The sequence below is a fragment of the Grammomys surdaster genome, unplaced genomic scaffold, assembly GCF_004785775.1.
Source record: "Grammomys surdaster isolate TR1022 unplaced genomic scaffold, NIH_TR_1.0 125704, whole genome shotgun sequence".
NCBI classification, from domain to species: domain Eukaryota; kingdom Metazoa; phylum Chordata; class Mammalia; order Rodentia; family Muridae; genus Grammomys; species Grammomys surdaster.
The window spans coordinates 953,373-966,513 of NW_021620539.1; the positions used below are offsets into that span (position 1 = coordinate 953,373).

At 43.0% G+C, this 13,141-nt stretch overlaps 1 protein-coding gene across 3 annotated transcripts in view; it reads left to right on the top strand.

Annotated features, from left to right (window-relative positions):
* Upk1b (uroplakin 1B) overlaps positions 1 to 12,146 on the top strand; it is a 30,121-nt gene extending 17,975 nt beyond the window's left edge. For 2 of the 3 annotated variants that reach the window (XM_028788184.1, XM_028788185.1), the window contains exons 6-8: positions 2,783 to 2,962; positions 6,770 to 6,853; positions 11,660 to 12,146. In XM_028788184.1, coding sequence (XP_028644017.1) covers positions 2,783 to 2,962; positions 6,770 to 6,853; positions 11,660 to 11,833 — 438 coding nt within the window. In that variant the 3' untranslated portion in view covers positions 11,834 to 12,146. Of the gene's footprint in view, positions 1 to 2,782; positions 2,963 to 6,769; positions 6,854 to 11,127 lie in introns of all 3 variants that reach the window. The other variant, XM_028788186.1, reaches the window with a different exon arrangement.
* Positions 12,147 to 13,141: the final 995 nt, after the last annotated feature.

Genomic DNA, 13,141 nt, shown 5'->3' on the forward strand with positions numbered 1-13,141 from the left:
TCCCCTGCCTGTCCTCTCACCTTTATGTGCCATGGGACCTAGAAAGTGGCTAGATTTCCCCTCTGTTCTGCATGGTTCCTCTTCTATCTCTCCCTGATTGTCTCCTTGTTCACAAATTTCAAGTCCATGCCATCAGCCTGCCTCCTTATTGTAGTTACTTATCAACCACACTGCACACGGTCATTCCCCTGCCTCCCTCCACTAGGGATTTCAGTATCACCAACTGTGCCCTTGCCATTCATGGTACAATCATCCTGACCCAGATAAGGCTTCACAAACCCCAAGGGGACTCAGACAACATCTGTTCTGTCAATTCCTTGTCTTCCTGCATCCCACAGATCTCCTCCCTCACCTCAGCCACCTTTCTCCATGGCAACAGCCAGCATGTTGTCACTAGAGACTGTGCCACCCAGTTTCTGATGACCTTCTAGAATTTCTTCCATTGGCTCTCACATCCTAATGTCATCATTTTGTCCCACAGGGACCTCTAATTAATCATGCATGCTTTCATTTCCCAACACCCTTTCCTGCTTCCTCTTATAACCTTCACTCTCTGTTGGCTCCTTTACTCTGTTGTGAAGCACTTTCATCTTTCCGACACAGTCTCTGTGGAAGTTAATACAGTTTTTGTCCATTCCTCCCTTAAGGACTAAATATTACTGGGAAAGTCCCCCAGTCATGCTAATTTAAACTCATGACTACAAAGCTCACACTCTGTCTCCTGGTGCATTTTCTGAGAAATCTCCTTGTCACTATTGCATAGATTTCCATTTTTCGCCTCTGCAAAATCCCTCCACAACCTCAGCCTCAGCCATGGCTGCACCTCATACCTTAAGAATATAGAAGCAATTGGTTGGGATCCATTTCTTCTCTCTCCCAGCAAATCTGCCCATCCACGTTTATCTGCAGCCAAGACAGACAGATCGCCCTGCACCCAAGTCACTGCCTTCCATTCCAAGTTCCTCTCTATTTCTTTGGTTTACTCTGCTCTGACTCATCAGCCTATAAGAACATCCTCCAGAACTTCTGGTTAACACTCACCCATTATAGAGTTCTAATTCATGACAAGTCTCAGAAGAGAAACCTGTGCCTGCCGCCTGTATTCTCACACTTTCAGTTGCTATTGGCCAAGTACAATTGGCTTCTGATCACAACACTCTGCTTCCAGGACACATGCAACAGGTACCGGTCCCTTCCATCCTATCAACCACAATAGTCACGTTTCTGTCCTTATTAACTCATTGCCCCTAGGATGCACTGCTTAAAACACAGAATGATGGGCTGGAGAGATGGACACAGAGTGAGGGGATGGAGAGACAGACACAGAGTGAGGGGCTAGAGAGATGGACACAGAGTGAGGAGCTAAAGAGACGGACACAGAGTGAGGGGCTGGAGAGACGGACACAGAGTGAGGGGCTGGAGAGATGGCTCACTCAATCAAAATCCTGCTGCACAACCATGAGGACCAAAATTTAATCCCTAGCACCTATATAAAAAGCTGGATATGAGGATGTGTGTCTGTAATCCTGATGCTGAAGACGCTGAGACAGGGCTTCCTGAGACTCACTGGTGAGCTCCAGGTTCAGTGAGAGACCTTGTCTCAGAAAATAATGTGGGGAGATTGAAAATGACACTCAACATGAAGCTCTGGCCTCCACATGCACACACGTGCGTGCACACACACACACACACATGCACACATATACACACACATGCATACATGCAAACACACACGCATGCACACATACACACACACACAGCACAGAATGAATCTTTTTCCTGGTTAGCTATTTCCTATGTCTAAGTGGCAAAACTGTACATCATTTCAAGATGATCTTTGCCCTCAGAATTCCTTGGTTGTATTTATTCTAAAAGTTGGGAGAGGCCTATAATTTTTACTTCCTCCCTGCAACATTTTGGGAGAATTTATGATAAGGGACGAATGCTCTTCAGTTGTGTCCAGCTATGTATCTGTTGACTCCCTTTTCTTACATAGAGGGACAGCTGTGTGCCACCAGGTCTGAAATGTCTTTCCAGTTTTCTTTCCCCCCTTTATAAAAAGAATACATAGTTACTCTAGGAAAATATTATGTATATAGAAAAATATGAATAATTGCTAATAATTTCTTTACTACTAAAACTTTCCCTTTTGTAATTTTAAATAATTATACTTCTCTCTTGCTATAAATATTAATAATAATTAATGCCTATTAAGAGTTTATATGAGTTTATATCAAGTACATTATCTTTGTTAACACACTTGCTCCTCACAAAAACTCTATAAAGTAGGTAGTATATTCATCTCACATTTACAGTCAAAAGAAATAAGGCTTAGAGCAGTGGTTCTCAACCTTCCTAATTCTGTGACTCTTTCTTTAATACAGTTCCTCATGTTGTGGGCCCCCCCCCAGCATAAAATTATTCTTGTTCATAACCATATGAATCACAATGACTACTTCATAACCATATGAATCACAATGTAAATATCTGATATACAGGATATCTAATATGTGACCCTGTGAAATGGTCGTCTGATCCTGAAGTGGTCGTGACATACAGGTTGAGAACTGCTGCCTTACAGGCTCATAGTAATGTGTCCATTCATGGCTGGTAAAGTAACAAAGATAAAAACATTGATGGCAACTTAGAAAAGCATTGAGCTCCAGTCTGGAAATATTTGAGTACTTAGGATATAGTATGCTTTTGAATACGTTCTCCACAAAGCCTTGGTTGTGACATTTGTGACCAGAACAATAACTTTGCGTGTCTCATCCTCTGGCAGGACCACTGCTGTGGAGTAAACGGTCCATCCGACTGGCAGAAATACACCTCCGCCTTCCGGGTGGAGAATAACGATGCTGACTACCCCTGGCCTCGGCAGTGCTGCGTCATGAACAAGCTTACAGAGCCTCTCAACCTGGATGCCTGCAAACTCGGAGTGCCTGGTTACTACCACAGTCAGGTGAACCATCTCCCCCCTGAAGACCTAGTAGAAAGTCCTTCCACTCATAAGTAATGTCTATAAGGAATTCTGCATGTTTCCCCTAAACAGCGTGTCATCTGCTTCCTTCTCTGTTAGTACACTGGGAGTGCTCATTTAGAATTGTTGCAAATTTATTTTTAGTAAAAATTACTACAACATGAAGATTTCTGTAGCACTAACCAATTTTGTATAAACGAAGACAAGTCTGTGTAATGTTTAGAAATGCTTTTTTGGAGAAATATTTGCATTAGATGAAGGCCAGCAAAATGTAAATTGGAAGGAATGATATACACAAGAATACTATTTCATTCCAAAGCAACTGCTGAGGTCAGAGGTGATGAAGGGCCGTGTCAAGCAATATCGGATTGGTGATTTTGGCTGATGATGATTTACATACATTTGGGTTTTTGCAAAAGTGCTTCTGGGCTGATGAAGGCGACCTGATGGTGATCATGAAACATTTATTGAGGCCTTCCTGAGTGCCAGATGTTGTGCCATGTGCCACACACAGACTATCATGCCTGTGATGCTCAAAAGTCAATGCTGGCTGTACTCTGTAGTCTGCATGAGGAATGGAGTAGGAGATGCTAACTGGGGCCTTGCCCAAGCTCACACAATTAGTAAATGACTTTTAGGTTTCAAGCACAAGCCACATAGCTTCAGAGCACAGATGCTGCACCAATCAAGGTTGGAAACAGTCCCCCAAAGTCTTGGAGAGCATGCTCAAACCCTTGTAGGCAGTGTCTGCTGACGAAGCACACTGAAATGTTCTGTCCTGCTTTGGGTGTAGTCATTGTCAGGAAGCCTAGTCATATGTCGGCTTGGCAAATAATTAAGAAGCATCAGGCTTTTCCCTACAGAAGTAAATGCTACAAACCACACATTTAGAGTGAGAGACTCCATTGTTACACCTGGCAGGGTACCTGGACTACATCTGGATGCTTTAATTCACAAAGGGTAAGGCAGTGATGTGGATGGTCTCATATCAGTGTCCGGAACAACCGTCACTGAACTGTATAGACACCTTGTTACTGCACCACTACAGTCAGTTATGTTCATCTGTAATAAAAATTAAATGGGTTGCTTATAACCAGTATAAAATGCAACGATCACTGAACTACTCATAAAATGTTTTCAGCATTTCTATGTCAGGAGTCGCTCGTGCAAACCCATCTTTCCTAAATTAAAGTCATGTGCTAACAGTGCCTTCTCTCTAAAAGGGACAAAAAAAAAAGATGCCCACTTTCCTATTATGGCATAACTTTGAAGTCCCTCTACCATAACAGTAGCCGTGAAAATCAATGAAAACCTCTTACTCAGGTTTAGATAGTAAGTTTGAAAGAGAAACGCCCCCCTCCCCAACTTTTTTACTGTCTTTGGACCTCCACAGCCATCCTGACACCTTCCTTTGGCCTCCTGCCTCCAGTGTCTCCATTGCCAGCCAGCTGAGCGAAAGCATAAACCAACACCGCATAGACCCTCTTCAACCAAGTTCCCACTTCCTGACATTTCTGCTCTGTCCCTTCCTCCCTTTGCCCCCACTTCCTCAGTTGTAACATAAGCCGACCTATCCATCTTTCTGACTCTCCCTATCTCGGTCCCCCAGGGTCCCACACATGCCCACTTTCTGACATATAGGTGCTGCTGCTAATTCCACTCCAACAATCCTTTGCTATAGAACATAAACCCTGCCCCGATACTTACTATACTTGTGGTGTTTTTGTACTTAACCTTGTCCAAACTGTTCCATGAGGTCCCTTAAGGGCTGCATTACTCAGTTCTAGATCTTCAGTACTTGGCATAATGCCTGGCACAAAGTAAACACTCAATAAATGTTGGGTGGGTGAATAAATGAACGAAGGAGTGAATGAAGGAGTGAATGATTCCTCTTTTCATAGCCATATTGACGCTTTTCAACACCTATGACACACAGTATTGCTATAGCTGTAAAAACTAACAAAAGTAGAAAAGTCAGCCTAAGTATAGCAGAGAGGAAAAGCAAGCAGAATTTCATATCCAGGTCAAAAATACACACACACACACACAGAGAGAGAGAGAGAGACAGAGAGACAGAGAGACAGAGAGACAGAGACAGAGACGACAGAGACAGAGACAGAGGAGGGAGAGAGACTTAGGCTTCACTATCAGCCTTGAAAATGCTATATGCAAATCCTGTTGATGTAACCTCAAGAATATTAATCTATACTCAGAGAGTAAAGTCCCAATAAAATGATTAGCATCCTGGAAATTCACTAATGAGATGAAAACCGGGGATTTTGACTGTGAGTCCTACAAAGATGAGAGGCCATTCTATTTTGCCCCAGCTAAGTGCCCAACTCAGTACCCAGCACTTGGCACAAACTGGCTCTTACACATAGTATCAGATTAATGATTTCCTCCCAAGAGTCTCAAGAGGATGGGTGTGTTCTGAGTGTTTCAAGTGGAGGTTGTAATCATTACTTAATACCTTTCATTAAGTCTGCTTGCTTTGTTTGTTCATTCATTCATTCGCTTGTTTAAGACAGAATATCATTCTGTAGCTCAGGATGGCTCTCAACTCTTTGCGCGGCCCCGGAAGACCTTAAATTCGTTACTCTGTAGCTTGGACTGGCTTTGAACTTATAATCCTCTTGCCTGAGCATCCTAAGTGCTGGGACTACAAGCTATTATTCTGTACATTATCATTAGGTACCTACTGTATGTCAGGCACTCATTCTAGGTTCTGTAATTCAACAATTAACAAGATAAGAATCTCTACGCTTGTGGAGGTCACATTCTACTGTAAGTGACAAACAGTAAATGCGCTGCACACAAGTGCACAGTCAAATGCCAGGCAGTGGTGCCAGGAGCAGAGATAGAGCAGAGTTTGTAAGTGGGGTACGATAAATTGTTTTTCTCTGTGACTGTCCAGAGAGCCTTTGTTGAGAGGACCTCTGCACAGTTCTGAATTATGTGCAGAAACGAGGAACTGAGCTGTTAGGGAACACTTCTAAGCAAAGAAAACAGCCCATGCAAAGACCAGAGCATCCCCGGTATTTGGAGGAAATTCAAAGAAACCAGCCTTATGAGCCCAGAATGATTGCAAGGTATCTAGAAGGAATGGAGAGACCTAGATCTAGTGAGTGGAGTCAGATGTGTTAGGCCCTGGCCCCTAATTAACTGAATCCTTACCACAGGAGGAGGTCCATGCATGCTCTTCCTGGAGATGAGCTTAACCGTTAAGTGAAGCCCTGGAGGGGCCAAAGTGGTACAAGGAGACTCGGGAGTGTTTGTATTTGTGATACACTTTTAAATAGACCCTAAAGGATTTGCTTAAGTGCTGAAAATTGAATAAAGAAATTAAGGAAAATTCCAGGAGTTTTCATTTCGCCATCCTGCAATGAAAAAAAAAGGAAAGATTTTGTGGGGGATGGGTGAGTAGCACAGAGCATTTATGCAATTTGCAAAAGGGAGGCTCATGGGATATGAAAAGAGCATCAAGTGCATACCTGTAGCCACTGGGTAGAACCTAAACCTCATGGTCAACCCAGGAGAGTTGTTGAAATTTGCTGGCAAATATAGCATGCTTGCCTCTGGACCTTTCAGTGCATGGAATCAGCATGGCTTCTACATTTCCTGGACATTCCCTATGATCCAAGGTTAGGGCGGAGTAACTCAGATGGCAACGTTGCATGGTTGTCAGCTGGACGCTGGAGGCCCTTGGTTTGTTGGGAATCTGCTTTCCCACTCAGTTCTTATCTCTGCTCTGGATTCTCCACATTAATGGAGCTCATTCTGTCTCCCCAGGGCTGCTATGAGCTGATCTCTGGACCAATGGACCGGCATGCCTGGGGAGTTGCCTGGTTTGGATTCGCCATCCTCTGCTGGACTGTGAGTATCCTCAGCACATTTTATTTCAGAAAGGGACAATAAGAAGAGAACTTGAGAAGGTCCCGTGCTATTTCAACCACCCTAGAAAGTCTGGGAAACCAAGTTTGCAGCTAAGATAGTCAGAAAACTTCTAGCACCAGACCAAGGACAACGGGTTCCTCTGAGCTGTGAAATGCCAACTTCCCTACTGGAGAAAGGATGCACCCAACTAAGTAAAGCCTTCACAGGTCGGGTTCACCTGGGCTTCTTAGTGAACTCCAGCTGTGCTCCACAGCTAAGTAATTCACTGCAACTAGATTTCAAGGCCTGCCCTGTCACCTCTCTAGAGGGCTCCTGAGGTGCATCCTTAGTTTGCCTACTGCCTTGGAAGCTCTCATCTCTCCCTGTTGCCTCTCTGTGAGGCACACAGGGCTAGGTCAGAGTTCTGGTTCCCAGCCCTGGCTGCACACTCAAACCTCCTAGACAAGGCAAAAGTTGTGCCTATCACTCTGTGGCCCTTCAAGTGATCCTATGGCGTCGCCTGAGCACTTGGTTTTATTTTACTTGTGTTTGTGGTTTTGTTTTGGCAACTTTCCAAGATGCTTCTACATTACTGCCACAAGCAAGAACCATGACTTCAGGGAAATAATCCTAAACTTTGATTTCAGTTACTCTTGAACACCTTGAAATATATTAAAGAATCAAAAAAAAAAAGCTATTTTTTTCCTATGTGGCCTTTCTATTGCCATCTACTTCCACTGAGCATAATGAGTAGAAAAAATTAAATAGTTATTAATTTGTTTTAAAATAAGATAATAAACCAATTATAAGTTCATATAAACAACATAATCCTGGTAGGAAAATTATATTTACAAAATAAAACAGACTCATGAAATAATATTGCTTTGCATTTTTTTTCAATCCTGTTGATGTCTGGCTTGGTAAAAAAAAAAAAAAAAAAAAAAGCTGTGTCTTCTACATGTTCTCTCCATTCGGTCTGTGCTAACATGTTGCCAGTGTTATGGGAAAGTAGATCCTTCATAATGGTGTGTAGTTAAGAACAGGAGTATTCTGACAACCTTATGTGAAGGTGAGTATTGTGACTATTCCTTTGAAACCATCCCCACTGATACAAGCTTCTTCAAGACTGGTAGCAATATGGAATCTGAAACTAGATTAATGAAGAACTTGTACTATTTGCAGAAATCTTTGGCCTATACCTAAGCCCATAACATCATGCAGTGGCTGTTTGGGGGGGAAGCTGACTCATCATATTTCGTAGCACTTGCTGGCAATCGTTGATTTCTTTATGTGACACCAAAAGATCACATTCACTAATACTGCCACACTGGAGAATAGGGTACTATCAAACCCATGACAGCATATCAATTTTCCAGAGATCTGATTTTTGCTTCAAAACCCACATTTATTATTGACAGTACATAGTAGCTAAGTATTTTCCTTGAGGTAACAGACTAATTTTGTAGATTTCAAAGAAAACATCTATCCAAATAGCCAAGCTTGAACAGTCATAACCATAGCTTCTTTTCTAGACTTTTTTTTCCCAAATAAAAATAATGTTTCCGCCAGGCAGTGGTGGCACACGCCTTTAATCCCAGCACTTGGGAGGCAGAGGCAGGTGGATTTCTGAGTTTGAGGCCAGCCTGGTCTACAAAGTGAGTTCCAGGACAGCCAGGACTACACAGAGAAACCATGTCTCAAAAAAAAAATGAAGTTTCCAGAAAGAAAAAGAAACCATTAGGTCAAGTGCATAACCAATTACAAAGTGCTTTCTTTCTGGACAATTGTATTTTAATATGTAGTGGGATTTTGTTTAATCATAGAGAACATTAAAAAGATGTGTAACCAATGGTCAAAGTACAATACAACCAGTAGCTTTTGTTGTTGCATGAAAGACAATACCAGGTAAAATTTCCTGCTTCTTCTTTTCCCACGAAGGGCATAGCAGTGCAGAACACAGTGGGCGCTAGTGTAGTTCAGTCTGCCTGTCTCCATTCTCCCTGAGACTCGACCTTTGCTGCTTTTGTGCCACCAGAGACCATGTTAAAGAAAAAAGAAAAAACCTGAAACATTCTTGACCTCATTGGCTCCTGAAGGGTGCTTGTGTACTATGCTTTGAAAAAGTGCTGACTGAGAGGATATAAATGAGGGAAGAGAGAGAAAGCTGTTCCTTCAGGAAGTGTTTTATGATCGCTCTTAGGACTTCATCTCTGTTGTGAAACCATGTCCCTGTGACATATTTGATGCTGTCAGAGGCAGAGGACCAGCTGCTCTTTGTTGCCTAGAACCTAGCATAGTGCACAGTAAAAGCTCAGTAATTTGTTGAATGAGTTCACTAGACAACAGAGAAGTTGACTATTTAAGCCGGAACTACTGGACATTCAGAGGCTTTTGAGTATCATGGAGTTGCCAACCAACACTGTATACAAGTATCGAATTCTAAATTATAGATATTGTAAATATCTCCTGAGGTTCAGCAGAGGGGGGGGGGAGATGAGAGCTAATGATATTGAGGGTCTGCTGTTGATGAGACACCATGTAAGATAGTCTTTGTATGAAACCCCTCAAGAGCAGTAGGTATATCTGCCCTACAAGGTACCATGCTTGAGAAGAACTCCTAGGCATACCAGAGGGCTTACTCTCAGACGGCTTTCCTGTAAGGCTTGATAAGGAACACTCTAAAGTCCACTGGGTCCTATGACTTTGGGTTAGCTACTTGTCTTCCCTGTACTTCCGGCTCTTCGGAGAGCTTTAAAGACAGATGTGCCTGATTCATATAATCCTTAGTGAATATTAGGCTCAATTATTTTTTTCATTATCTTACTCACAGCCCTAGATCTGAGGTAGAGAGAGAAGATATGAAGTTTATTTTATAGATACAGAGACTGGGGCTCAGGAAAGCAATATGGCGTGGTTAAGATTCCTGGAAGTAGATGGCAGACCTGAAACAGCTCAGACATTCCAACTCCATACATGAGTAGGATATCTTAGGGGTCTGTCCTGTTCTTCAGAGGCAGTCATTCAAAAAGGTGGCAAGCACTTTAGGATGCTAAGAAAGTCCCTTGGGAGGAAAGGTTTTAAGAGTAGGAGAAAAGAGGGACCCAATGCCTGGAAATCTAACTCAGTTGGTGGAGCACATGCCCAGTATGCCCAACCCCCCCCCCTTAGACCCCAGCACTAAACAAACCAAGCAGGGTTGCATATGCCTATCGCCCTATAACTTGGAAGTTGAAATCAGAAGGTCATACTTGGCTATATAGAAAGCTCAGGGTCAGCCTAGGCTCTGTGAGACCCCATCTCAAAAATAAACAAATAAATACAAATGAAGAAGATAGATCATCCAAGTACTTTCTGACTCGAAACAGAAGCACATTTGAGAGTTCTTGGCCTTGATAATGGGAGAGAAGAATTTCCCCATAGCTATTTCAGTATAAAAATGAGAAGAACACTTGAGAAGTCAGAGAGGCGAGGTGGGAAGTGGGGTGGCTCGGGGGAATGGAGAGAACAGTCTGAGTGGCAGACTGTAGAAGCGATGCTCCAGCTCAGGATGGGCAGTGTCTGGCCCTCAAGATTGTCGTCACTTAGGCTCAGGCCTGTTAACGAAATAAAAAAGGGGGAGAGGCAGAGAGCCTTAGGGGCTGCTGGGCAAGAATCTGACGTGGGCCAAGGACAAGGAAGTGGGCTTCAGGCAGGAATCTGACATTAGGCTAGAACAAAGAAGTAATTTCAGGCAGGAATCTAAATATTAGGCTAGAACAAGGAAGTAGGCTTCAGACATGAAAATGACTTTGGGCTAGGACAGGGAAGTAGGCTCAGATACTTTGGTCATCCTGATAAGCCCTTAGAAACATTGATCATGGGAGTGTTCACGGAATTGTGTTTAATGCCTTGCTTTTTCTTTGACTATTTGTGTTTACTGTCTTGCTTGTTCCTTGACTATTTGCATCTATTGTATTGCTAGATCCTCAACCTAGAACTGACCTTAATACATACATGTAATCAAAATGGTATAAAAGCAAAAAGGAGGAAGGGGGATGGGATGGGGGTCCTGGGGGGGATGGGGAAAGAGGATGACATCTGAAATGTAAATAAAGTATCCAATAAAAAAATAACACCCCCCACCAAAAAAAAAAAGATTGCCGGCTCTTAAATTACTACTAGAAATCCCATGTCACCTAAGTCTGAATGGAAGGAACATAATTGTTTCATATTAAAGTAGATGTTTTTTTTAATCTTAATTATTTGTTTTACTTTCTTTCTCATTTTAATTCTAGTTTTGGGTTCTCCTGGGTACCATGTTCTACTGGAGCAGAATTGAATATTAAGCACACAGTGTCTCCGCCATACCTCCCTCCCTGGGTGACTTTGAATTTGGTGCTGGAACCTGCTATTTCATCACATGCTCTCTGTGTGCTCCGCCATGACGCACGCTTGTCTCTCTCAAATGCCAGTTCGGGTGGAATGGACTTCCTTTAGGCTCTCAAGATGCTGCAGTTGTTAGCAGAAGATTCTGCAACATATTTATATAGTTATATTCATATCCTTGCCTAAGATTCTGCAACATATTTATGTAAGACAGAGTGTAGTATATGTGTACTCTATGTACTATGTCTAGTGTAGTACTTACATGTACATTATAAGACAGAAAATTTGGAGAGTGGAGGTGACTCTCATCCCTGTTTATGTTTAACGTGGTAGCACAGTGATATTCAAAGGAACCTGCCTCACCATTGTAAGCTCTGCATGTATTGAGTAGCAAATTCAAGAAACAGAGAGCCTGGCTCTCTATTTTCTTTAACCTTGCAGGACTTTTGTTTGTCACCTTGTAGGCTGGAGGAGGGAAGGTGCACAGTGAAAAAGAAGGAAACTGTGGAGCTGTGCCTTTTGCCTCTGGTTCTGCTGACATCTGTCTGCACCAATAGTGATCCTGACACCTTTGGATGCTTTTATTCTCCAGGACAACCCTTGATTTTCATTTAACAAAGTGCTCAGACTTCCTCTCACACCCTGTGGAGTGACGTGCAGTTAGCAACCCCACTCTCTGTTCATTGAGAATATGTAAACTTTGGGGGCATCGACTGTGCCCATTTTACACCAGCTCAGTCTTTGCACTCAAAGGTTTCAACCTGAAACACTTCTCAAACTGCGGGATCCAAGCCAGCTGTTCGAACAGGTGATTTATGGGGACTTTTGTTTGCTATCAAAATAGTTTGCTCACATTAACGATCCCAAAGAAAGTCCTGACAAGTCACCATTTGTTTGCTTATCCATAAATAAAGAAGCCCATAAAACACGCTCCCTCTCTTTGATTTCAACAGGTCCTGCATAAGTCGAATGGGGTTTCCAATAGAAGAGACCCAATTGCAGGGGTTAAAATGGCGAAAGTGGGAGATACACACCAGTGGGTTCCTGATGGATGGTGGACTTCCCACATGGACAGGGAATGGGTACAATTCGGTTTCCTTTTGCTTTTCCTTCCTGCATTAACCTCTGAAGCTATTACTTTTCTGTACTTGGAGGCAATATACCTGATGCCAATAGCCATCATGTTCCTTATGCAGAAAACACATCCATCTCTTAGAAACAGTCAACCCATCTCTGCTCTACTTAAGAGCCACCCAAAAATGCAGCAATCTGAGAAACTTTACTTTTCTCAGCAACTACCACTGAACCGGCTAAATCTAGGGCAAGTTTTATTTACTGCAACATGGAAATAGCAGCCTGCCTCTGGTCAGCCTTGTCCTTTCCCAGACTAACCCGAACCCTAGGTCCTGGCAGCCTGGTTACATGTAGCACTGCAAAGCCCACTGCTCAAATTGTCCACCCTGGAACCAGAATAAAGCGGGATCTGCTTCTGTTTGAACAGCAGAGCAGATACTCTCCAGCTACTCCTACGTAGAATCCAAACTTGAAAAACTAACATCCTCCATCTAACTCCACCCCTACCTGTCTGATCGACAAGCAGTCCTGGAGGTGATGGGAATTAGAAACCAATTACTAACATGGCCTCTTGCTAGAGAGTAAAGGATTGCTCTACATCCCAGTCTCCTTCTTCTGGTTTCTTTCCTGCTTCACCTCACTCAGCTTCTTATCATGTCCTATGAGACAGCCTAGGGAACAGGAGCCACAACTAGTTAAGCAGCTAAGTCTGGTTTCAGGTATATATATCTGAAGACTCAAGTGGTCCTATTCAACAAGGTCTTTGAGTTGGCAGCATGGAAGATGCTCTCACACAGCTCTCTCCAGCCTACAATCCCCATGTCTGGCACAATCCCTCTCCCTCTCCCT